At 47.0% G+C, this 27,794-nt stretch overlaps 1 protein-coding gene across 1 annotated transcript in view; it reads right to left on the bottom strand.

The window, feature by feature from the left end:
* Nucleotides 1–852: 852 nt before the first annotated feature.
* Nucleotides 853–27,794, bottom strand: part of LOC115473094 (histo-blood group ABO system transferase 2-like) — a 98,434-nt gene continuing 71,492 nt past the window's right edge. The window contains exons 6-7 of the mRNA XM_030207746.1: nt 24,876–25,010; nt 853–1,783 (exon numbers count right to left, since the gene is read on the bottom strand). Of these exons, the coding sequence (XP_030063606.1) occupies nt 1,099–1,783; nt 24,876–25,010 (820 nt within the window). The 3' untranslated portion in view covers nt 853–1,098. The remainder of the gene's footprint in view (nt 1,784–24,875; nt 25,011–27,794) is intronic.

Raw genomic sequence — 27,794 nt, 5'->3', positions numbered from 1 at the left:
GGACCATCAATGCTACTTTTCAACAGACATGTATCTCAATGCATGTTACCCATCGGCTAATCAACTTTCCTAAAAGTGGCCAAAAATTGCTTCACTATTTCAAAGGGGCACTTCCATGGCACTCTGACCTCTCTCCCCTACTTTTCAGTGCTGCATAGAGCTGCCAGATCCCAAGCCCAGCCCCGATAGCAGAGCTCCACTACCAATGTATTCACCATACGTTTGTTTTTTTTTTCAGGTCCTTGCAAATATGTGACCATCTCTGGGAAGAGGTGGCTAAAGTCACCAGAAACAAAAAATGAGTTTTTAATAAATTCTGTTAGAGCAAACAATTTGTAATACAACTGTCCAAACCCCAGCCTTTTATGTTAAAAAAAAGTTATAGAATTTAAAACATAACTTTTGCAGAATGCTTATAGACCCATAACATGAAAATGTGGTCATTCTCAACACTTTGGGGGGGGGGGGCCCTTTTACTAAGCCGCATAAGCGTCCAGGCGCACCCAACGCACGCCAAAATGGTGTTACCACCCCGATATCACATAGCCCTTGCGGTAATTTCATTTTTGGCACTTGTCAAATACGCGCATCTGAAAATAATTTTTATTTTTGGAGACACGCCAAGTGGCATTTGACGCACGTAGGTCATTACCGCCCAGTTACTGTGTGAGACTTTACCGCTAGGTCAATGGCTGGCAGTAAGGTCTCAGACCCAAAATGGACATGCAGCAATTTTCATTTTGCCGAATGTCCATTTTCGGCAAAATTGTTTTTTAAAAGGCATTTTTTAAAGGTGTGCTGAAAAATGATTTTGCGCGCATCCAAAAAATGCATCTACACTACTGCAGGCCAAGCGTGCCTTTGTAAAAGGGCCCCTGGATCCGCTACTTTAATCCCCTTTTCCCAGAATGATCATATATGTTTTGAGAGTTTGAGAACACACCAAACAATAGCTGAATATATTTGGGAGAACCTAATTTTTGGCTGATAGGTGCATTCTGTGGTCCAGGACTACTAGGGTAAACTGAGCCTAAGGTGGACATTGGGGTCATTGTAACATTATTTTTCTGTATGGAATGAGCTCTGTAAAAGTTCTTGCTAGTTTCTGATCTCAGCATGGTTCTTTGGAACAGCAACAAATCTCCTTTTCCTGAGGACTTCTGGCACTCCCATGCCATTGTCCCACAGATACTCAGGTGACAGAATTTTGGTTGGCTTGTGATTTAGGAAGTATTTGTTTAAATGGCTCTCTTCATGCCACACTGCTTCAATGCTATTTGCTTTATCTGTCATGATGCCATTATGACACTGGTTTGCTAGCTTGTAAACCTCATCTACAGTACCCCCATAAAAGCCTGCTGCATAGTAAAAGTCACCCTCATCCACAGCAATGTAGGCTTGAGATGCAGGTCTGCGTTCAAAGGTGAAATGCTGGCGCTTCGCCCTGTAAAAACCAGGGTGTAACGTCCCAAAAGTGTCACTCAAGATCTCCACTCCAACATGGTCACTAAACCTCATGTCTATATCTGCAGAGACAAGATAATCAACTTCGTGAATGAACTGCTGTTTAGTGAACACACTAATAATTTCCATGCGATTCAAACAGACATCTTGCCATCTAGCATGGCTTGGGATCTTGAGCACCACCACCCTTCTTCCTTCTGCGAGTGTCACATTGGGAACATCCTTAGGTCGATCTGTCAGGATATAGTAGTTTACTTTGTATCCAACCATAAAGAACGTTTCTGCTGTTTCTAGAAAGAGTTGTAGGAAGACTACATACCTGAAATAAAACAGGTATATGGCATTAGAAGTCCACAGGATACAGGAATGTACAGTCGTAAAATTAACATGTCTTAAATTGCTGAAAATTGTTTTTCCTTTACAATAAAATGACAAGGTACTAGTGGTGGGGTGGGGGAGGGGAGGGAGGGTGCAGGGAAGCCATGTGTGGAGACTCATGCAGTAGGTACGCAGGCTGGATTAGAGATTGGAAAAAGGGCTACAAAGTAAGAAATTAAGATGGAAGGAGCACCCAGTAAATAGAACAAAACTTGGTAGAGAATGATGACTTCTAAGTGGGGGGAGGAGGGAGGCAGCACTGTGCAGTCCAATCTGCTGGGATACGCTGGCTTCTCCTTCACTGCTACAGTGCACTTTCTGAGTACCACAGCTGCCTCATCTAAACTTCTGCTGCTCAAGACAGTTGCCTGGCACCCTTAGTGGTAGGGCCAACACTGTTCAGGTACAGGCATATATTGAGGGGCATAATCGAATGGGGCACCCAAGTTTTCCTGGGGCCGTCCTGGCAGGACGGCTCTGCGAAAGGGCGGGGAAACCCATATTATTGAAACAAGATGGGCGTCCATCTTTCGTTTCGATAATACGGTCAGGGACACCCAAATCTCAACATTTAGGTCGACCTTAGAGATGGTCGTCCTTAGATTGTCCTTAGAGATGGTCATCCCCAGTTTTCGGCGATAATGGAAACCGAGGACGCCCATCTGAGAAACGGCCAAATCCAAGCCATTTGGTCGTGGGAGTCGCCAACATTTGTAGTGCACTGGTCCTCCTCACATGCCAGGACACCAACCGGGAACCCTAGGAGGCACTGCAGTGGACTTCAGAAATTGCTCCCAGGTGCATTGCTCCCTTACCTTGTGTGCTGAGCCCCCCAACGCCCCCAAAAAACCCACTCTCCACAACTGTACACCACTACCATAGCCCTAAGTGGTGAAGGGGGCACCTACATGTGGGTACAGTGGGTTTTGAAGGGCTCACATTTACCAGCACAAGTGTAACAGTAGGGGGGATGGGCCTGGGTCCACCTGCCTGAAGTGCAATGCACCCACTAAAACTGCTCCAGGCAGGGCCGGTCTTAGCAAGTGCGGGGCCCTATGCAGACCAATTTGGTGGGTCCCTATCCTAGCCCCACCCCCGCCCATTGATAAGATTATTCAATTTTTAGAAAATTTTTTATTTATGAAATTTCAAATAAAGACAAATGAAGCTAAACTTGTACAGAAAAACTGATTGAAATAATAAACACAATGCTATCATGAAACCCCCCCTCCCAAGAAATTATTCAGTTCCAATCCACAATTAGTAGTTCAAATTCTCATAACCCCGGGGGGTCAGAGGTGCGGACATACAATCTCTCCACTGCAAAACACTATACACAAACTTGTGCAAAAACACAGTCAGAACCTTACCAAACCATAACAGCACTAATTTCAAGGACAGGACGAGCTACAACCTTATGCATGGAAAGGCAGAACTGTAATTACACCAGGCTCTATAACACCAATACACTACCTTGTGAAAAAAAAAGGGCTGCAAATACTACACGCTAGCAGGATACTGTACCTTGATCACACATGAAAAACACATGACACAACAAATATGAAGGCAAAATACTGAATGGAAAGTTACCTCAAGAAGTCAGACTCAGCATGCAGCAATACTAGAAAAATTGAAACTTACATGCAAAATATCACAAATGCACATTTCTAAAAGCTGACATATTCCAATTAATAAATTCTGAATAAAATACTTTTTTTCTACCTTTGTTGTCTGATCATTTAGTTTTTCTATTCGCTTTGGTCCCAGTGTCTTCTGTTTTATGCAGTGTCTTCTTTCCGTTTGATATTTTTTTTCTCACCGTGTCCACCATCCTCCTGTGTCCTTATGTGTTCTGTCTACCATCTGTAGCCCCCTGTCCCTATCCTTTCTCCAGTTTCAGCATCTGCCTTCAAAGTGTTCCGATCCAGCCCTTAAATTCAACAATTTGCCCTCCATCCACATCCAGCATTTCTCCTCCCCTCCCCTCCATTTCCAGCAATTTCTCCTCTCCCTGGGCCCTGCCATCCCATCCAAGTCCATCCTTGGCCCTCTCTACCCTTCCCTCCTCCATCCACATCCAGCAATTCTCCTCTCTCCCCTCCCCTCCATTTCCAGCAATTTCTCCTCTCCCTGGGCCCTGCCATCCCATCCAAGTCCATCCTTGGCCCTCTCTGCCCTTCCCTCCTCCATCCACATCCAGCAATTCTCCTCTCTCCCCTCCCCTCCATTTCCAGCAATTTCTCCTCTCCCTGGGCCCTGCCATCCCATCCAAGTCCATCCTTGGCCCTCTCTGCCCTTCCTTCCTCCATCCACATCCAGCAATTATCCCCTCTCCTCCATTTCCAGCAATTTCTCCTCTCCCTGAGCACTGCCATCCCATCCAAGTCCATCCTTGGCCCTCTCTGCCCTTCCCTCCTCCATCCACATCCAGCAATTCTCCTCTCTCCCCTCCCCTCCATTTCCAGCAATTTCTCCTCTCCCTGGGTCCTGCCCTCCCATCTGTTCCTCTCTCCCCTGCCCCCCTCCATTCACCCATGTATCCAGCAATTCCCCTCTCTCCCTGGGCCCTGCCATCCCATCCAAGTTCATCCTTGGCCCTCTCTGCCCTTCCCTCCTCTATCCACATCCAGTAATTGTCCCCTCTCCCTTCCCCTCCATTTCCAGCAATTTCTCCTCTCCCTGGGCCCTGCCCTCCCATCTGTTCCTCTCTCCCCTGCCCCCCTCCATTTTACCCATGTATCCAGCAATTCCCCTCTCTCCCTGAGCCCTGCCATCCCATCCATGTCTCTCTTTCCCCTGCCCGCCCTCTTCTCTCCCCCACGATGCACGATCGATCATCGATCCCTTTCCTTTTTTGCTTTTAAATTTACCTCCAGTCCGGCAGCGTCAGTGAAAGCGCTCCCAGCCAGTAAAAGCGCTTCTCTTCGCTGTGTCCCGCCTTCTTCTGACATCATGAAGCGAAGAGAAGCGCTTTTACTGGCTGGGAGCGCTTTCACTGATGCTGCCGGACTAGAGGTAAATTTAAAAGCAAAAAAGGAAAGGGATCGATGATCGATCGTGGGGGAGAGAAGAGGGCGGGCAGTTCGGACGAGCGGCGGCGATCCCCGGGCAGAACTAGGTCAAGGCTGACTGAGGCGCGCCGCGCGGGGCCCCCCCTAAGCGCGGGGCCCTATGCGGCCGCCTCGGTCGCCTCGGCCTAAGACCGGCCCTGGCTCCAGGGACCTGCATACTTCCGTCAGGGAGCTGGGTATGACATTTGAGGTTGGCATAGAGGCTGGCAAAAAATATTTTTAAAGTTTTTTTTTTAGGGTGGGAGGGGGTTAGTGACCACTGGGGGAGTAAGGGGAGGTCATCCCCAATTCCCTCCAGTGGTCAGTTGGGGCACTTTTTTGAGGCTTGGTCGCAAGAAAAAATGGACCAAGTAAAGTCAGCCAAGTGCTCGTCAGGGACGCCCTTCTTTTTTCCATTATCGTCCGAGGACACCCATGTGTTAAGCACGCCCCAGTTCCGCCTTCGCTTTGCTTCCGACATGCCCCCGGGAACTTTGGTCATCCCTGCAACAGAAAGCAGTTGAGGGCGCCCAAAATCAGCTTTCGATTATGCCGATTTGGATGACCCTGAGAGAAGGACGCCCATCTCCTGATTTGTGTCGGAAAATGGGCGCCCTTCTCTTTCGAAAATAAGCCTGATTGTTTTCTTTAACCACAGAAGTTCTGTCTTACGTACATTCAGTTTTAGTATGTTACAACACAACCAATCACTGATCACCTAAAGGCAAAGTTATTTTTCTCCAAATGTTGTACACATTGTACATCCAAACTACAACAAATCTCAATCTCATCAGTGCATAAACAGAATTCTAACCCACAGGTCCTAATTAACTTAGCCATCAGCTGGATATGGAGATTAAAAAGCAATGGAGATCATATAGTATTCTGGGTTCACCTGATTCCAATACTCAGTGACTAGAAAACACCTCACTACCCTATCTCCTCAACCCCAGTTTCTTAAACTCCCCATTTCTTCTCTGGGGGCTTGCTTCTGGTGAAACGTTATGAGAACAGCACAGGAATTTGTGCAGAATGTGGCTCATACAGGGAGCCACACAGTGCTGACAATAAGAGAACAGCTGTTACAGAAAAGGTAGGGGAGAATATGGGCACCCTGACATAATAGCCCTGACAAAATAGCCCCGATAAAAAGCCCTGACAAAACAGCCTGGTAAAACAGCCCTTGACAAATCAGCCTCTAACAAAATAGCCCTTCCCACAAAATAACCCTTGATAAAATAGCCCCCTAGAAAAAAACGCAGTGCCATATTCTGGGCAGCCTGATCGGGCCTTTTTGTCAGGGGGCTAATTTGTCAAGGGCTCTATTGTGGGCAGGCTGTTTTGACAGTGGCTGTTATGTCAGGGACTATTATATGGGGAGCTTTTTTTGTTTGGAGCTTTTTTGTCGTGGCTATTTTGGCCAGGTGCCGAGAATATGAATTGGGGAAGTAAGGGAGCTGCACAGATAGATGTGGAGAGCCACTGTTGGCTCTTAGGCGCCTTAAAATGAGAGGCACTGGGTTAAATTTAATGCCCATGCCATGCTACAAAGGATGACGTCAGAAGAAGGCGGGGCAGTGAACAGCGAACAAGGGAAGGCTAGAGATGTCGGGACTGGGAGCGCCGCCTCCTTCAATGACGCTGCGCTGCCGGAGGAAGGTAAATTTAAAAGAAAAAAAAAAGGAACGGGATCTTGGGGGGGAGAAGAGGGCGGGCAGTTCCTACATGGGAGCGGGAGGGCAGGGGAGAGAGGGGAATCGCTGCCTTGGAGCCAGGCAGGTGTGGGGGGGGGGGCGCGGGCGCCGCCAACTGGTAGTCTGCAGGGGGGCGCCAGAGACCCTTGGCACGGCCCTGGTTACAGAGCTGTGTGCTGACAGTTACCACAAGGCTCACAAAGCCAAAGCAATTCCACAAATCATGCCCAGCGCTACATCATACACTTCCCTCACCTTCATTTTTAAATTAGTAATATAAGACACCAGGACTTCTATCATAGGCATTCGGTGGCTCAGCTGTTTGGGGAGGCTAAAGTGGGCTGTGCCAGGCCTGAGTTCTTAATTGCCTCAAAGCATACAGAAAGGTTAGCAAAATAGTGGCAGATACCTTGTGATAAATTTACATATTAAGATACATATCAAATGCCAGAGAATAAAGTGGCAAAGAAAATTAAACAGTGCAAGCTTCAGTAACTATATATATATAGGTCTTTTAGGCAACTGAATTAAAGTGGATTTTTTTTTTAAAGTATCAGTAGCTGATACCTACATCTCTACAGAGGCCCCTTCTGCCCCTTCTTTCTCTCTCATACATCCCACAGCTAGTCTGCCTCTCTCTCATGCACATATCTTCCCCTTCCGCTCCCACCTTCACAGAGCTTGTTATTTTGCTGCCTCAAGAGATTGGGAGCTTCAAGGTCAACAGGTTCTTTATGAATGTTCAAATATGTCTGAGAGCTTCATGGCTGCACAGTGCAGTCGGAAGCACGGGGGGAGGGGGGGAGAGAGAAAACTGCTGGATATGAGTACTGAAGGGAAAAGGGAAGGAATATACTGGACCAGAGTGTAGAGATGCCAACAATCTGATGTTATGATAATTAAAGTTTTGATGCCACCTCAGTAAGGCCAACACAGTTCCTCCACTGTTTAACACTATACACAAAAGGTGTATGATAAGGTTCTGATTGTGTTTTTGCACAACAGCATTAACTTCCAGGACTCAAAAAGCAACAACCTTATGCATGAAAGGGCAGCACTGTAAATATTACACTGTACCCTAAAACACCGATACACCATCTAGTGAACAAAAATTAAACAAACAGGACTACAACAAGATCTCTACACACTCTACATGCTAGCAGAATACCATACTTTGGTCACACACACAAAACAAACAGAGACCCTTAACAAATGTGAAACAAGGGACCATACATCAGTAAGAGAGATATGAAGGCAAAAAACTGAACTGGAAACCTCAGGAAGTCAGACTCTGCACAGAGCACTAATAGAGAAATAGAAACTCAAATGCAAAATACAAGAGATATGCATTTCTAATAGCTGACATTTTCTAATTAATAAATTTAGAATAAAATACTTTTTTCTACCTTTGTTGTCCGAGTATTTTATTTTTCTATTTGTTTTGGTCTCAATGTCTCTTTTCAACTTTTCTGTTTTTTTCCCGTCTTTTCAGGGCTCTTATCCATTAGACATTTCTTCTCTCTCCATATTCTCCATCTTCCCTCTGTGTTCCTGTCCCTCTCTCCGTGTTCAGCATCTGCCCTCTTAGTGTCCCTATATTCATCATTTCTCCTCTGTGTCCCTAGGTTGACTTGTCCTGCATTTCCACCCTGTGTCCATATCCCTTCCATTGATCAGCATTGCCACTGTGCATCCCTATCATCCCTGTGTCCAACATTGCCCCTGTTTGTTCCTGTTGCATATCTGTTCAGCATTGCCACTCTGTTTCCCTGTCCCTATGCTCCCTCCATGCCCAGCATCTCTCCTCTGTCTCCCTGTACCCTCCCACCTGTGGGGCCAGTATCTCTCCTCCTTGTCCCCTTCCTCCCACCCGTGAGGCCAGTATCTCTCCTCCTTGTCCCCTTCCTCCCACCCATGGGGCCAGTATCTCTCCTCCTCTCTTCCTTCCTGACCCCCCCCAGTCCAGTGTCTTTCCCCCCTCTCCTCCAGTCCATCTCAGTCTCTCTCTCTCTTCCTCCCCTCTACCTCTCGTCCTCTCCTCCAGTCAATCTCAGACTCTCTCTCCCCATCTCCCCTCTCTTCCTTTCCTCCAGTCCAGTCAATCTCAGTCTCTCTCTCTCATTTCCTCTTCTCTCCATCTGTCCTCCATGTTTCTTCCTCTCCTTCAGTCTAGTCAGTCTCAGTATCTCTCTCTCTCTCTGTTATGACCTGGTAGTAGTGAGCCCCTGTGCCCCGACTGAGCACGGCAGAGATGGAGTGACACCGCACTCGGTCAGGCAGCCAGACAACCCCTAGCTTCACCTGGGAAGCAACCACCATTCACCAGGAGTTGAGCTCCCAGCTGCAGGTGGCCACCAGGACTTCTGGAACCGGTGGGGTTGCACGACCACTGACCAGTCAGGCAGGCAAACAGACACAGTCCAAAAGCCAGGAAAATCCGTAGGGCAAAGAGTAGTCAAAAACAGTCCACGGTCTAGGCAGGCAGCAAAACAAGCGAGGTCCGGGAAACAAGCCGAGGTCTGTAACACTGGAACTGAAGATAAGGCGCACCGGCATGGACCTCAAACACAATTGAGGCCGAAGCAACGAAGGACTGGAGGCAGGGCTTTAAATAGGGTAGGAATCAGTCTCAAACATGTGCAGCTGATCCAAGATGGCTGCCCCCATCAGCAGAGTAGTACAACGCCCAAATATGGGCTTCCTTCTTGTTCCTGTATACAAGATGGCTGCCCCCTCCTGAGCTAGCCAAGATGGCTGCTGTTCTTGATCCAACCAAGATGACGGCTGCCAGAAATAGGAAACAGAAACAGACCCATCCTAGAGAAACCACATCCAAAATAGCCGGCTATCTCTGCCGGACCGCGCCTCACCGGCGAATCGGCCGAGCAGGCCTGGAACCAGGTGAGGAACGTAACATTCTCCCTCCTTTCTGCAGATTCACTGTCTCTCATTTTCCTTGCTCCCTCCCCATTCCAGTGTCTCCCCTTTCGAGTCTAGTGTCTTCCCCTCCTCCAGTCTAGCAGTCTCTCTTGCCTCTTCCTGGCCCAGTATCTCTCTCTCTCTCTCTCCCTCCTGTATCCAGCACCTCTTCCTGTTTGCTCCCACCCCTTAAGTCCAGCAGAGCAGTACCTACTGCATCTCACTCTCCCTGTGTCCAGCACCTCTTTCCTTCTCCATTACTTCTAGTTCAACGTCTCTTTCATTCCCCCCTCCCCATTGCAGCGCCTATCCCTCTCCCTCGTTTCTCCTCCCCCTGTTTAAGCATCTATTTTTCTCCCTTGTTTCTCTCCCCTCCGTTGTAGCATCTAGCCCTCTCCTTCATTTCTTCTGCTCCCCCCCATTGCAGCATCTATCCCTGTCCCTCATGTCTCCCCCTCAATTGTACCATCTATCCCTCTCCCTCATTCCCTTCTGAATGCAGCGTCTATCCCTCTCCCTTGTTCCTCCCCCCCCCCCCCCCCCTGAATGCAGCATCTAGCCATCTCACTCCCTCCCTGCAGTCCCACTAATTTGATTAGATCACTGCTGGTAGCACGACAGCATACTAACTGAAACAGTTTGTGTCGAGGCTTCAGCCTGACAGCCTTCTTTATGATGCGTCCCGCCCTCGCAGAAGCAGGAAGTTGCATCAGAGGGAGTGGGACATGTCACAAGGAATGCCGTCAGGCTGAAGCCCTGCCGCTACCAACGGCAATCTAAGTCAAATTAGAGGGACCGCAGGGAGCGAGTGAGAGGGATAGACGCAGCATCGGGGGGTGGGGGGATGAGAGAGAGAGAGAGAGACGCTGGACCAGAAGTAATGAAGTACTGGTACTTTGGGGGCTTATGGATAATCTCATACCAGGCGCCTATGCCTTCTACGCATAAAGAAACCCTCCCCCTCCAGCTAGTTTCAGATACTCAGTAAAACCGCCATTATAATTGATAGCATCATTCAAAAAATTCTTCTGTGTGGGAGTGAAGTCTAGATTTTCTACAGGATAGGACAGAATATAAATTCTGCACTTCTGGTTCTGTGTCACAAACTCCATATTCCCCTTACAATATGCCATACAAAAATCAAGATTCACTGTAGAGACACTTTAAACCCAGCTACCTACCGATTCCGGTAGGCTACATAAATGCCAGATCAGTAGTGAATAAAAAATACACTAGAAGAGACTGGATTAAGGAAGAAAACCTAGGAGCCCTATTCATCACAGAAACTTGGCTACACACAAATGACCCCATCCTCAACAAACTCTCCCCCCCCCACTCCAGGCTACAAGATTTTACACACAACAAAGGGGGGGGGGGGGGAAGGAGGAGGCATAGCTGTGATATATAAATCCCTCCTTAAAGCAGACGTCATATCTATATTCAACTCTCCCCATCTTGAGATACTAGCATGCAAAATAAAAGATGACTCACTGCAAGATCAGTTATGTTGCATCCTATTCTACAGACCACCTAGTAGATGGTCAAACATCCAGATGGATTTTACCGACTTCATCTCCAACATGTGTATCCTACTCAAATGTACTTTTACTTGGAGACCTGAATCTACATCTAGAAGACTTAAAAATGATTTACGAACTTCCACAAACTACTGAAGACCCATCTCTTTAGCAAGGCTTACCACAAAGATCAACCAATGTGAATATACATAACTCCTCCACACATAGTTAGAACTGCCTTATAATATCTGCTTGTTATACTACTATCATGACTGTTCATTATATTGCCAAAGATTCTTCTGTAACACTAAATGTCTATTTTTATTATATTTCCACTACTCATGATGTAGTGTAAGCCACATTGAGCCTGCAAAGAGGTGGGAAAATGTGGGATACAAATGCAATAAATAAAATAATAATAATAAAGACCAATAAGGAGGGCTCCAAAGAATGTCTCAATGGGATTTCCAATACCCACCCTTTACTTCACACACCACGTATCAAGGATGACACCTAGATCATTTTCCTGAACGGTTACTCCTAATGTAGAACCTTGCATCACATAGCTATAGTTTGGGTTCCTCTTTCCCACATGCATCACTTTGCACTTGCTCACATTAAATGTCATCTGCCATTTGGATGCCCAGTCTCCCAGTCTCATAAGGTCCTCTTGCGATTTAACAACTTTCAATAACTTTGTGTCATCAGCAAAGTTAATTACCTCACTAGTTATTCCCAAATCTAGATCATTTATAAATACAGTATGTTAAAAAGCAGCAGTCCCAGCACAGACCTCTGGGGAACCCCCACTATCTACCCTTCTCCATTAAGAATACTGCTAAACTTTTGATAACATAGTAGATGACGGCAGAAAAAGACCCACACGGTCCATCCAGTCTGCTCAACAAGATAAACTCATGTGTATACCTTACCTTGATTTGTACCTGTCTTTTTCAGGGCACAGACCATATAAGTCTGGCCAGCACTATCCCCTCCTCCCAACCACCAGCCCCGCCTCCCACCACCGGCTCTGGCACAGACCGTATAAGTCTGCTCAGCACTATTCCCCGCCTCCCAACCATTCTTCACTTTCAGACTCGTTTCCTCTCTATAGAGGCACTAGGCAAGGGTGCCCCTTATCACCTTTACTATTCCTCCTGGCATTAGAACCTCTTCTCATAGCTATTAAAAGTCAACCAGAAATCCAGGGTATTCCTGTTGGGAATACTTCAATTAAACTTTCTGCTTATGCAGATGATATCCTGTTGTATATCTGTAATCCAGAAACATCTCTTCCTTTTCTATCCAATTTGTTGGAACACTTTGGTTCTCTTTCTGGATATAAAGTTAAGTGGTCAAAAACTGAATTAATGCCCTTGAACATACATTGTAATAAATCATAACTAACAGCCTTCCCTATAAGGTGGTGTCCAACTCAAATTAAATACCTAGGAGTCTATTTTCGGGTCTCTTGGGAAGACACAATCAAAATTAATATGGATTTACTTTTGAAAAATACTCGAGACACCTGTGCTATATGGTCTCCCTTGCATTTTAGTTGGTGGGGGAGAACTGAGACTATAAAAATGGTCATCGCTCCACGTATTCTGTATATAATGAGTATGCTTCCGTTCCAATTTCCTAAGTCCTTTTTTAAGGTTTTTGATAATATTATTTCTTCTTTTCTATGGAAAAATAAGCCTGCTAGAATTTCACATGCCACGCCATTTAGGAGGTTTGAAATTGGCAGACTTCTTTTTATATGAACAGGCATTTTTACTAAAAGGAGTAGCAGCATGGCTTAATTGTTCTAGTGTGCCTGCTCCTGCATGGCTTCTCTTGGAACAAAAGATGGCTCATCCTCTTTCATTAGACTTTCTACCCTTGTTGTCATCTTCCACCATAGTTACTTCATGGCCCATTATTTATGACACTCTTAAGCAGTGCTTTTTTTGTGCCAGTACGCGCCGGTACGGCGTACCGGCACCTTTTTTCCTGAGGTCCCGCTCGCGATTCTCCTCTCACCTGCCCTGCCCTCCATGCCAGCAATTCTCTCGTCCCTGCCCTGCATACCCAGCATGTCCTCTCTCTCTCCGCTGCTCGCCTCTCTCCAAGTCGCGGCGATTCCGGTGAACCGTGTGGTCCGGAAGTGAAAGCAGCAGCTGCTCACTGGCTGGCAGGCGCAGGTTCCTTTCCTCTCGCGTTGCTTCCCTCTCAGCGCGTCCCACCCTCATAGGCGGGACACGCTGAGAGGGAAGCGACGCAAGAGGAGAGGAACCTGCCTGCGAGCCAGTGAGCAGCTGCTGCTTTCAATTCCGGACCTGACGGTTCGCCGGAATCGCCGCGACTTGGAGAGAGGTGAGCAGGGGAGAGAGAGAGGACATGCTGGGTATGCAGGGCAGGGCAGGGGCGAGAGAATTGCTGGCATGGAGGGCAGGGCAGGTGAGGGGAGAATCACTGGACATGGAGGAGAGGGCAGGGGGAGAGGAGAATTGCTGGGCATGGGCAGGGGAGAGAGCAGAATCGCTGGACATGGGCAGGGGGGAGAGGGGACATGCTGGCCATGGGCAGGGGAGAGAGGAGAATTGCTGGGCATGGATGAGGGGAGGGAGGCGATGTGCTGGGCATGGAGGGCAGGGGAGGGGAGAGAGAATTGCTGAACATGGGCAGGGGAGAGAGCAGAATCGCTGGACATGGGCAGGGGGGGAGAGGAGACATGCTGGCCATGGGCAGGGGAGAGAGGAGAATTGCTGGGCATGGATGAGGGGAGGGCAGGGGAGGGAGGCGATGTGCTGGGTTTGGAGGTGTCGCGTTCTTGAGGGCATTCTGTCAGGTCCTCGAGGCAGGACTGGAGTTCGTGAGCCCTTGGGCCACTGCCGAGGAGCGGCAGTGGCAGGCAAGACCACCTGGGGACTGGAAACACAGAAGAGCAGTACTGGAACTCTGGACTGGAGTAGTACAAGGCAGGCAACTAGAACAGACGAAACAGGAACAGCTTCACCTGCACTTAGCCACCGTTCCTCCGGAGTTGAGCTCCAAAGTGCAGGCGGCCGGCAGGACTTGCAGGATAAGGTAGGAACTGAAGATCCAGAGGACCCACCCTGGGTCTGGGATACACGAGGGAGACTAGACTAGGAACTACACTCAGACAGTGTGCTGCTGCACAGCCATTAGCAAGACCCAGAAGATAGACCAAGGAACACAAGGTGTACAGAAGCTAGCAGGAGCAAGGACTAGGGCAGCATACACACTAGGCAGAACAGGGATCCGGGAATACCCCTAGGGAAAACCCTCTAGCTAGGAGGAGACAGGATACAGGAATAAACACCCAGGAAATACACACTAGCTAGACAGATACAGGATTCAGGATATACACACAGGATATACAAGCAGGGTAGGCACACAGGCTAGGCAAGGCAGGATTCAGGGTAAAGAGAGCAAACCAGGAATAACAGGCCAAGGTCTTGGGCAGGCAGCACAGCAAACAGAGTAACCTGGAAGAACAGGCCAAGGGTCTGAAACCACAGCCATTCCACACACTGACTGGGGAACCCACAAAGGCTGAGGCTTCGCATACAGACAGAGAACAAACCCGGACAAAGGCTTCACCCCAACCCAGGGTAAGCCAGGAACAGAGGCTTCACCCCAACACAGGGTAAGCCTGGAGCAGAGGCTTCACCCCAAACACAGGGTAAGCCAGGAACAGAGGCTTCACCCCAAACACAGGGTAAGCCAGGAAGGACCCGCAGTCCACAGACAGACAGTGGCAGGGAGGACCCCCCACGGAAGGACAACAGAGACACAGACACAGAAAGAAACTGGGCTGGAACGCAGAGAGAGGCTAAGCAGTAGTGCAGCAGACACTTACTAACCTGACCTGGCCTAAGAGCATAACACTTATGCAAAGGCCATGACTGCAAGCACAGCACTTCCTTATGAAGGCTCTCACTGTTGAGTCACCAGCAGTAGGGCAGAAGCAGGAAGTACACAGACCCCAAAGAGAGGCTTGACACACATAGGAAGTGAGCCCACAGGAAAGGCAAGCAGGAGCCATCTTGGAAGCTGGCACAGAGCCGGTGGCAGCCATCTTAGATGCTGGCTCCCTAGAGAGACATAGCCCACACAGGTGAGGTCTAGTGAAGCAAATCAGGTTCATGCTGGAAGCAGCCAGCATACCAGGACAGAGACAAGACTAACACAAACACAGAGAAGCCAGCAGAGCTGCTGACCCCCAGAAAGAAGGTAAGGCTGAGGGTGGTCACGGCCACAGACGTGACAGGAGGGCAGGGGAGGGGAGAGAGAATTGCTGAACATGGGCAGGGGAGAGAGCAGAATCGCTGGAAATGGGCAGGGGAGGGCAGGAGGGAGGGGAGACATGCTGGACATGGGCAGGGGTGAGCAGGGGAGGGCATAGGGGAGAGGAGACATGCAGGCCATGGGCAGGGGAGAGAGGAGAATTGCTGGGCATGGATGAGGGGAGGGCAGGGGAGGGAGGCGATGTGCTGGGCTTGGAGGGCAGGGGAGGGGAGTGAGAATTGCTGAACATGGGCAGGGGAGAGAGCAGAATCGCTGGACATGGGCAGGGGAGGGCAGGGCAGGAGGGAGAGGAGACATGCTGGACATGGGCAGGGGAGAGAGGAGAATTGCTGGGCATGGATGAGGGGAGGGCAGGGGAGTGAGGCAATGTGCTGGGCTTGGAGGGCAGGGGAGGGGAGAGAGAATTGCTGAACATGGGCAGGGGAGAGAGCAGAATCGCTGGACATGGGCAGGGGAGGGCAGGGGGGAGAGGAGACATGCTGGACATGGGCAGGGGAGGACAGGGGAGAGAGGAGAATCACTGGGCATGGGTGGCTGGAGGGGGGCAAAGGGAGAGGAGGGTTGCTGGACATGGGTGAATGGAGGAGAGGGCAGGGAGAGAGAAGAAATGCTGGACATGGAGGGGAGGGCAGGGGGAGAGGAGAATTGCTTGGCATGGATGAAGGAAGGGCAGGGGAATGAGGGGAGGGTGGCAACATGCTGGGCATGGAGGGAAGGGAGAGAGAATTGCTAGACATGAAGGGGAGGGCAGGGAGAGGAGACATGCTGGACATGGACAGGGGAGGGCAGGGGAGAGAGGAGAACTGCTGGACATGGGTGGCTGGAGGGGGGCAGGGGAGCGAGGAGAATCACTGGGCATGGGTGGCTGGAGGTGAGGGCAGGGGGAGAGGAGGGTTGCTGGACATGGGTGGATGGAGGAGAGGGCAGGAAGAGAGAAGAAATACTGGACATGGATGGAGGGGAGGGGAGGGAATAGTGAGGAAGGAGATGAGATGAAGGAAATAGGCAGAAGCTGGATCCACTGGACAGTCAAGTCTGTGGAGGACCCAGCTTTTACTTACGGATGTAGGGCAAGAAATGAAGAAGAAAGGCGGAAAGTAAAGAAATAAATGGAAAGGAAGCCCTGGAAACGGAGTTAAGAGGACAGATAGCAGCAGAATCGGATACTGAGCCCGCATGATCAGAAAAACAGTCACCAGACAACAAAGGTAGAAAAAATCATTTTATTTTCATTTTAGTGTCTGAAATATGTCCAATTTGAGACTTTACATCTGCTGTCTTATTTTGCACTGGGGATACTGGACCTGTAACAGCTTACAGAAATTTATAATGAATAAAAATCACATTATTTTTTTTCTCCTATACTAGTACAATATTTTCAATGATGTCTGTTTATATGCCAATCTAAATCTCAAAAAAAGCTTAAAAGGATATTTATACACTGATAAACCCGTATAAACTTTACAAAATATCCTTACACTATTGTGATGTAACTTAGATAGTTATTTAAAGGAGGAAAAAAGCCTCATATTATAAGAAAACACTCCGTCATTGGTTAAACCATATTAGGGAGGTCTCCTAAATCATCATGGGCAAAAACCTCCTTATAATTTAATGTTGTGTGTAAAAATATGGCTACTGCTCAAAATATTTCTGCACATAAAGCCGTCTCAATCTTTAATCGACGGGTCAAGCACTTATCTGTTTTAATTCAACAGTCTATTGGACACCCTCCACGGCCCGACTTCGGCCCAAGTTTCGAATCCTTCATCAGGGTCCGTGGTGTCAGACTTTCAAATTCTGTTGAAAAACAAGAGACATCAACTAGTTTTCGGAATATAACTTCAAAAATTACATACTTCTTCATCTAGAGGGATCTTACAGAGTGCTCCGCAAACCTCTTTGCTCCTCATAGTATTATTTCAAACATGGCCGCGCTTTATCTAAGTTGACGTCAGACACCATCAATTCGGCTCCTCCCTCAGGGATGTCAATCACCTAATGGTTGTAATCTGATTTGCCTAATATATTCAGAAAAACTGGTTCCATTCAATTCTGATATTAATGCCAAAAGGTTGTAGCGTGTTTAATCTAAAGATCCAGCGCTGTTCTTGTCTTAGTAATAAAAGTTTCCTATCACCTCCTCCTATAAGCCATGTAGGACGCTGAAGCACGAAGCATTTTAAGCTTTCAAACGCATGTCCTTCCTTATTACAATGGGCTGCCAAAGGTGCAGTGGTTTTATGAATATTAATATCAATCTTATGTTCTATTAATCTAGTAGAGAGTTTACGGGATGTCTGACCTATATATAATTTATTGCAGCTACATATCTAATATAATAAAACGCACCCTCAACGTTCTGAGGACAACGTTCTGTGAAGCCCTGAAGCCTGAAGCCCTGAAGCCCTGAAGCCTTGAAGCCTTGAAGCCATCTGACGTCACTCCCAGGCTGAAAGGTTCGTGGATTCGTGGTGTGAAGCCTTCAAGCCAGCCAGCCGTCTCTGCCCCGCCCTCGCCTCAAACCAAACAAATCCGGAAGCGAAGCGTCAGGGAAGGAGGCGGCGCTCCCGACGTCTAGCCTTCCCTTCGCTGTGTTCCGCACAGCGAAGGGAAAGCTAGACGTCGGGAGCGCCGCCTCCTTCCCTGACGCTTCGCTGCACGAACCGCCACGGAGGTAAAGTTAAAACGAAGAAGAAAAAAAAAAAAGGGAAGCATGGATGCGAACGGGGGGGGGGGCATGGATGCGAAGGAGGGGGGCATGGATGCGAAGGGGGGGGATGCATGGATGCGAAGGGGGGGGCATGGATGCGAAGGGGGGGGGAGAAGAGGGCGGGCCAGGCTGGGACATGGGAGAGAGAGGAGCATGGATGCGAGGGGGGGGGAGCATGGAAGGGAGAGAGGGGACTTGCTGGAAAAGGATGAATGGAGGCGGCAGGGGACAGAGGAGCATGGATGGGCATGGATTGGGAGGGCAGGGCTCAGGGAGAGAGGGGAATTACTGGAAATGGATGAATGGAGGGGGCAGGGGACAGAGGAGCATGGATGGGCATGGATTGGGAGGGCAGGACTAAGGGAGAGAGGGAATTTGCTGGATAGGGATGAATAGAGGGGACAGATGGGCATGGATGGATATGGATTGCAGGGCAGGCCTCAGGTAGAGAGGGCAATTGCTGGATAGGGAAAAATGGAGGGGCCAGGTGACAGATAAGCATGGATTGGAAGGGCAGGACTCAGGGAGAGGGAAATTGCTGGATAGGGATGAATGGAGGGGACAGATGGGCATGGATGGATATGGATTGCAGGGCAGGCCTCAGGCAGAGAGGGGAAATGCTGGATAGGGAAAAATGGAGGGGCCAGGTGACAGAGGAGCATGGATGGGCATGGATTGGAAGAGCAGGACTCAGGGAGAGGGGAATTGCTGAATAGGGATGAATGGAGGGGACAGATGGGCATGGATGGATATGGATTGCAGGGCAGGCCTCAGGCAGAGAGGGGAAATGCTGGATAGGAATGAATGGAGGGGGCAGGTGACAGAGAAACATGGATGGCCATGGATTGGGAGGGCAGAGCTCAGGGAGAGAGGGGAATTGCTGGAAAAGGATGAATGGAGGGGGCAGGGGACAGATGGCCATGGATTGGGAGGGCACGGCTCACACTCTCTCTCTCATATACAATGTCTTTCTGACTCTCACTCTCACACACTCTGTCTCACACTGTATCACATTCACTCTCTATGTGCCACACAGTCACTCACACACTCGCTTGGTCTCATACACACACTCTCTCTCACACTGTGTCTCACATACACACTTGCACACACTCTCATTCTCACACACACACTCTCTCACAAACACACTCACACCCAGACTCACTCTCTCTCTCACACACTCACACTTTCACTCTGACTCTCAAACAGTCACTCTCACATACACTCTCCCAAACATACACACTCCAAGGAAAACCTTGCTAGCGCCCGTTTCATTTGTGTCAGAAACGGGCCTTTTTACTAGTTATACAATAAACAACCCAATCTGAAAAACATGACGTGTTTTGATGTAGAAAATATCTCTTTTTAGATTGGGGATCAATAAAAACTTGTATATCTAACATGATGTTACACATCCCACACTGGCCACATCTTCTGTGTCCCTTCTCGCTTTGTTGTTGTGTACTAAAAACTTGTCTTAAAGCTGAAGGCGCAATAAATAAATATGTAGCATATAGGAGGAGGTGATAGGAAACTTTTATTACTAAGACAAGAACAGCGCTGGATCTTTAGATTAAACACCCTACAACCTTTTGGTATTAATACCAGAATTGAATGGAACCAGTTTTTCTGAATATATTAGGCAAATCAGATTACAACCATTAGGTGATTGACATCCCTGAGGGAGGAGCCGAATTGATGGTGTCTGACGTCAACTTAGATAAAGCGCGGCCATGTTTGAAATAATACTATGAGGAGCAAAGAGGTTTGCGGAGCACTCTGTAAGATCCCTCTAGATGAAGAAGTATGTAATTTTTGAAGTTATATTCCGAAAACTAGTTGATGTCTCTTGTTTTTCAACAGAATTTGAAAGTCTGACACCACGGACCCTGATGAAGGATTCGAAACTTGGGCCGAAGTCGGGCCGTGGAGGGTGTCCAATAGACTGTTGAATTAAAACAGATAAATGCTTGACCCGTCGATTAAAGATTGAGACGGCTTTATGTGCAGAAATATTTTGAGCAGTAGCCATATTTTTACACACAACATTAAATTATAAGGAGGTTTTTGCCCATGATGATTTAGGAGACCTCCCTAATATTGGTTTAACCAATGACGGAGTGTTTTCTTATAATATGAGGCTTTTTTTCTCCTTTAAATAACTATCTAAGTTACATCACAATAGTGTAAGGATATTTTGTAAAGTTTATACGGGTTTGTCTGTTTATATGCGCCATGACTGGTATAAGGGGTGTGGCTAATGTGGGTGTGGTTATAATAGGGGTGGGGCCATATGTGGTGACCCTGCCCACAATGAGTACCGGCACCTTTTTTTCTACAAAAAAAGCACTGCTCTTAAGGCTCTTATTATTTTAGATACTACTTGTGAAATATCCTTGTCCTCTTCTCAGATGGCATCACTTTGGAGCCATGCTCACATAAAAATTGGTTCTTCTTCTTTGATTTGGAAGGAGTGGATTTCCTGTGGAATATATTGTATAATTGATCTGTGTTCTGGCACTAATATTATCTCTTTCAAAGAGCTAATTCAAAAATGTCACCTGCCTAATACTCAATATTTTAGGTATTTACAATTGAAGTCTGCACTTGCTAAATGGCTGAGGAAGTATTATAATGCACAATTAAACCCTGGCATTTTCATATATTTGACTCTATAACTAAAACTAAGGGAATAGCCTCACAATTTTATTCTGTACTCTTACCATCTAGTCACTCGAAAATTGTGGCTCTTCAAGATATATGGACAAGGGACACTAATCATGTCGTCTGATAAGTTATGGAAATGGTTTTGGATTAAATCTATGGAACCTATTGCTTCTGCCCCTATATTGCAATCTCTTTTCTTGTTCTCACATAAAGCATTATGGACCCCAGTTAAACAACATAAGGTGGATTCTACATCTTCAGATTTGTGCTGGTCTTGTAATGGAGATATAGGTACATTAGAGCATATGTGGTATTTCTTGCCCGGATCTTCAGGATTTCTGGTTATCAGTTTGGGACAGAATTTGTGCTATCTTTCATTTGAATGTCCCTCTTTCATTCCATGTTATAGCTTCGTTCTGCAGGGTTGAAACAAGCAGGAGTTAAGTGTAACTATAAATTATTTGATGCCTATTAGCGGTAGCAATCTCTACTATTATAAAAAATTGGAAAAATCATAAACTGGTTTATTTTTGGTTTTGGTGGGCTACTGTATGTATGGCTTTTAAATATGAAAAATACTAGGTGAGTGTACCAATTCTTTACCGGTATTTCATAAAAAGTGGGAACAAGTAGCCAAATTTTCTCAAATTTCAACTGTGAATTAACTCCTTCATAAGTAAACCTGTTTGTTTTGCTCTTCTTTAACCATCTGTAATGGCATTCTATATTTAAGGATATTGCATTGTATAGAACTTTTTATGACATCCTGGCTAGGACTGTGTTTCTTTTGTTTATTTGTATATTTGTTTTTGAAAACTTAATAAATACATTTGAACTTAAAAAAAAGGAATACTGACCATTTAAACCTACTCTCTGTTTTCTATTTTTTAACCAGTTTTTAATCCACAATAGGACATTGCCTCCTATCCCATGATTTTCTAATTTCCTCAGGAGTCTTTCATGAGGTACTTTGTCAAATGCCTTTGAAAATCCAGATACACAATATCTAGCCTTTATCCACATGCTTATTCACCCCTTCAAAGAAATGTAGTAGATTGGTGAGGCAAGACTTCCTCCTCCTCCTCCTACTTATCATTTTTATAGCGCTACTAGATGTACGCAGCACTGTACACTGGATATAAAGAGACAGTCCCTGCTCAACAGAGTTTACAATCTAATTAGGACAAACAGGACAAATAAGAGATAAAGAAATTATTAAGGCGGGAATGATAAAACATGGGTACTGAACAAGTGAGTGAGGGTTAGGAGTTAAAAGCAGCATCAAAAAGGTGGGCTTTTAGCCTAGATTTGAAGGTGGTCAGAGATGGAGCTTCACATACCGGCTCAGGAAGTCTATTCCAGGCATATGGTGCAGCAGCATAAAAGGAACGGATTCTGGAGTTAGCAGTGGAGGAGAAGGTTGCAGATAAGAGAGATTTACCCATTGAACGGAGCTCCAGGGGAGGAGTGTAGGGAGAGATAAGAGTGGAGAGGTACTGAGGAGCTACAGAGTGAATGCACTTGTAAGTCAATAAGAGGAGTTTGAACTGTATGCGGAAATGGATAGGGAGCCAATGAAGTGATTTGAGGAGAGGGCTAATATGAGCATAGCAACACTGACGGAATATAAATTTTGCAGCAGAATTTTAACAGATTAAAGGGGAGAGAGGTGGCTTAGTGGGAGACCTGTGAGAAGCAAGTTACAATAGTCTAAGCAAGAGGTGATGAGAGTGTGGATGAGGGTTCTGGTACTGTGCTCAGAAAGGAAAGGACGAATTTTGGTGGTTATAGAGAAAGAAATGACAGGTTTTAGAAGTCTATTGAGGAGTTGAAGATAATCCAAAGATTATGAGCTGATGAGACAGGGAGGATGAGAGAGTTATCCACAGAGATAGAGAATGGGGGCAGGCAGCACGTGGTGTTGGTGCAAGTGACGGGTCAGTGCAGAGGCAGCTGAGCAGAAGTGGTCAGGCGGCGAACTCCAAACTCCTCCAAAGAAAAAGAGAGTGGTGGATGCTATAGCAGCTGTTGGGGGGGGGGGGGGGGAGGGCAGTACTGTGGAAGTTGCTTGCTGTTCGGAGGGAGGGAAGGTTTCTAGAGAGAGCTGGGTTGGGGGGTTGTTGAAAAGAAAGGACATCCAGTGCATTGGGACAGAAGGAGAAAAACTGGTAAAAATAAAGGATAAAATAATTGAGGACATGACAGAGCAGGGAATGGGGCAGGGGGGATGTGGGACATGGGGGAAGCAAAAACAAAAGTTGGTCCGGGGTGCCACAAACTCTTGAGCTGGCCCTGCTTTCACCATCTTCTTAACTCCATTTCCACCCTCACTCAGTCCTTCAGAGACCAATCCCCTTCCTCTCATACCCCTCTCCAGTACTCCTGTCCTTTTTAATTGCCTCTTATCCTCTCTGCAGTCTTTCAAGTTCATTCACATTATGGCTTTCCCCACATTTCATCCCCTATTACCCCCCCCCCCCCCATTTCACACCTCTATTCATTTTACCAACCCATCAATACACCACCACTCATACCTACCAAGTGCCAAGTCCCCACCATTCCCTCAAAATTCCCTCTCCAGTTCTCCCATCTATAATTCCCTGCTCTGCCCCCCTAGCACTCTCCCACTCAATCACAAGTCCCAGACATCTTCTGATCTGCTCTCCCTCCCTAAATCCCATTTGAACTCTGCTCTTTCTAGAGTCTCCTATCCATTTGACATTTCTTCTCTCTCTTGTCCACCATCATTCCTTCTATATCCTTATCTGTTCAGTCCACCATCACCTGTCTGTGTCCTTTTCTCTCCCATATCCAGTTTCTCTCCCTTCTTCCCTTCCTCCTACACCACCCACCCCAGGGCCAGCATCTCTCTCTCTCTCTCTCTCCCCTGCCTCCTCCCTGCAGTCCAGCATCTCTCTCACATACACAGTCTCCCCCTCCCTTCTCTCTCTGTGGGTTGTGTCTCTCCATCTTTCTGCTCCCCCCACCTATCCTATCATCTCTCTCCCCCCCCTTCCCCACCTCTTCATCTAATCTCTGTTCAGCATCTCTCCTCCGCCCTGCCATTCCTGCAAATATCTCTCTTCCTTCTCCCACTCGCAGGTATGGCATCTTCTGCTCTTCATCCCTTCCTACATGGTTCAGTATCTCTTGCTCTCCACTCCCTCAATACATGGTCTGGTACTTCTCTCCCTTCCCTCACCCCCCCCCCCCCCCCAGTCTGGTATCTCTGTCCCTTCCCTCCTCCCTCCTTCACCCTCCCTGGCAGTCAGCCGGCAATATCAGTGATCAAGGCAGCCTGCCTCCAACCAGCCCCAGAAACTTTTCTTCTGCTGCATCCTGCCTGTGTAAGCAGGAAGTTGCAGCAGAGGGAAGGCTTTTGGGGCCAGATGCCTTTATCACTGCTGCTGCCAGCTGACCCATGGGAAAGTTGGAAGACTATGTGGGGGGGTAGGAGGAAAGGGAGAGAGAGATGCCGGACTATAGGGGGCAGGAGGGAGGAAGGAAAGGGAGAAAGATATTGGACTGTATGGGAGTTTAGAAGAGGAAGATATGCCAGACCATGAGTGAGACACCCTGTTCTGCTGTCCCCGTCCCCCCCCCCTCCCACACACACACTCGCATGTCCTCTCCCTGGGATGGTAACGAGGTGGCATGTCATTTATGGGGGTGACATTTGCCACCCCATAGTGACACCTATGATTGCATTGGCTCCTAAGTTTATACCTGAAGCAATGGAAGGTGAAGTGAGTTGGCCATGGTCACAGGGAGCATCAGTTGGATTTTTGAACTCTAGCTTCCCTGGACAGATTGGATATGCAAATATTTAGATATATTCAGAACAAACTTTGAATTCATTTATTTAAGCAGTGTAGGTTAGAAGGGATAACTTCTCTGGTTCCTCTGATACCTTGCCCCAGAGAATAGTATTTTTGACAGTAAACATTCACAATCTAGTTTCTATTCTATAATTAATTTTGACATCTACAACTACATATTTTTTGTTTATAATTGAGAATGACAAAGGGACTCTGAGTCCTCAGATGATAAGATAAAGCCAGAGCTGTCAGGTACATGCCACAGAAGTCTATGGCTCTGGTTGCAGAATCTGCTCTTAGGCTGAAAACTAAGTGATAGTAAGTTTTTTTTGAGGACTTACTTTTTAATGGCAAATATTACCAGTCCGATTCTGACATCCCTTTGCTTGAATTGATGGTTCAGGATATCAATGTTGAATGTTCCATCCCAAATTATTGGTGCAAACCACGGTGTCAAGACAGCAACATCTGTTCTCCTGTAGGGCAGACAGACATTTAATTTTCAGCTTCATTGTACTCTAGCAATAACAATGAGCCATTTGTGGTACATACAAAATTGCATTGGTGATTTATTACTTTTGTCAAAGTACTGGTGTAACCAATCACAGCCAACAGCCAGATTCCCCCTATGATCTGAAACAGAATAAAGGCTGGACACTGCATGTGTCTTTGAACACGATTTTTAATCTAGCAGGTGAAAAAGTAAGGGACTCTTACTAAAATGTGGTAAGTTTTGCACTTACCACACATTTAAAGCAAAATTAAGCCTGTGCAGTAAATGAAAGGAGCCTTGCCAGCATTTGCCACACAGGTTATAAGGTTAATGCACTGCCATCGTGTCACATGCCTGAGCCAATAGCCCAGGCACACAACATGGTGGGGCATGTGTTTATGCTGAGTACAGTTACCAGCAGTGGTGTCACCCACTCCTCCCCCCCCCCCCCCCCACCATCAGCTCCCCTGATCGGCACGCCCTTCTGATCTTACTGCCCAATCCAACTCCCTCCGCAGATTATATCCCCCTCCCAACCCACCACTATCTTGTTACTGTCTTCCACTCCACCCCACATAAACCCACCCTCAACCCAACACCCTGCCTCCTGACACAAAACCATAACTCCCTGACTCAAAGCCCACCCTATGACATATAAATCACAACCCTAGAGCCCTTCCCTTCTCCCACCCCTGACCACCTTCTGAGACCTATCTGCAGATCAGCATTGGTGATCCTGTGGGTCCTGGGTGGCAGTGATGTCCCTCTGCTGCTGCCAAGGTCAGTGCCAGGATCCAAAATCTCTAGCAGTAGTCTTGCAGTATTACCACTAGGGGTCATCTTTTCATATAAGGCATCTTTGGTTTCATTTTGGATCCCAGTACCAACCTGGGCATCAGCAGAGACTATCAGGAGTACCAATGTTGACACCTGGGTAGGTCTCCGAGGGGAGAGTAGGGCTCTGGAGAGCTGGGTTTATGTATCAGAGGGCAGGGTTTGATCAGGGGCAGGGTGTTATGTCTGGGGGATATGTGGGGTGTGGGATCAGGAGCTGGGTATGACTGGGGGGGGGGTGGAATTGGGAGGCACAGCCACTTTACTTTTAGCAGTCATGCTGGTAACAGCTGCACAGTCTCTTCTTGAGATGGCATAAGTTCAGCTGGAATATCGCAGTTGAGACAACTAATGCACAGTACAGACCTCCATGCTAGTTATCATAGTCGGTCAGTCTTCTGCCTGCCCATGTCAAGCCCAACTCCAGTCCACTTTTGTGTTAGGTAGCTAAGATAGTATTTTACTGTATGCTGCTGTTATTAAAGTGGTAGATGTTAACACAGGTCTACATTGTGTATGTACTTCATGGTAAAAGCCATGTTTGCTGTTTAACACAATTTAGGAAAAGGGCCCCTAAATGTTTTCTAATTAAACTAACAAGGATTAAAAGTTATTGCACCCACCACTTAAAGCAAAATGTCCACCAACATCCATATGCATGATGTGACACATGCATCATGATATTCACTTTTAGCCAAAAATCACATAAAATCATCGATGTATAAGAAATTGCTTTCCATGGTGTTATTCCTTCCAATCTCCAGAGAAATAAAGTCAAAGCTTGTTCCTGTCACCAGTGGGCACATGAACTGCTAATGATTATTGGAATTCGTAGCCCAGAAGCTCTTTTATACAGCTAAATAAGCAATAGTGGAACAGTCCACTTGCATATGCTTTATTTGCTTTTTATGGGAAGGAGGTAAATTTTCAAAGGTTTACCCAGAACCTATGTAGATAAAATAAGGTGTGGCTAGAATGTCCGATTCCTCTTAAAATGATTTTCAGCTTTCAAAAACTAAAGACCTCTTTTAGTAAACAATGCTAGTGGCAGTCCATGAAATAGTGCCGACACGGCCATGGGCCATGTCAACACTTGCACATGGACAACCCTAGTGCTGCTTAGTAAACTGGGGCGTTAGTTTATGTTACCATTGGAGATGGGTTAAAGTATGCATGTATTTTTTTTTAATCTACACAAGTACAGAGTCTTCAAACAAAGTAAGTGGATAGTTTATGTTCTCAAGATCACGTTGTGTAGGCTGAAAAGTGCACATGGATTTTCTCAGTTAGGCAGTTTATTGACAATTTCATCCAGAATAGTTACAAATTCATGGCTGTGATATACTCGAAAATTCAGTTAAACAATCAGGCTCATTTTCGAAAGAGAAGGACGTCCATCTTTCGACATAAATCGGAAGATGGGCATTCTTCTCACAGGGTCGTCCAAATCGGTATAATTGAAAGCCGATTTTGGACGTCCCCAACTGCTTTCCATCGCAGGGATGGCCAAAGTTCAAGGGGGTGTATCAGAGGCGTAGCGAAGGTGGGACTTGGGCGTGCCTAACACTTGGACGTCCTCGACCCATAATCAAAAGAAACAAGGACGTCCCTGATGAGCAACTACTACTACTACTACTACTTATCACTTCTATAGCGCTACAAGGCATACGCAGCGCTGTACACTATACACACAAAGACAGTCCCTGCTCAAAGAGCTTACAATCTAAATATGACAGGTAACAGACAGAACAAGTAAGAGGCAAGGGGAATTAAAGAGGAGGGGATAAAGGTACAGGCAAGTGAGCAGTGGTTAGGACTCAAAAGCAGCATCAAAGAAGTGGGCTTTTACCTTGGACTTAAAAACGGCCAAAGACGGGGCTAGACGTACATGCTCAGGAAGTCTATTCCAGGCGTGTGGTGCAGCGAGATAGAA

The sequence above is a fragment of the Microcaecilia unicolor genome, chromosome 6 (assembly GCF_901765095.1).
Source record: "Microcaecilia unicolor chromosome 6, aMicUni1.1, whole genome shotgun sequence".
Classification (NCBI taxonomy): Eukaryota; Metazoa; Chordata; class Amphibia; order Gymnophiona; family Siphonopidae; genus Microcaecilia; species Microcaecilia unicolor.
Note: the sequence above shows the minus strand (reverse complement) of the source record. Positions and strands in the feature narration are given on the sequence as shown.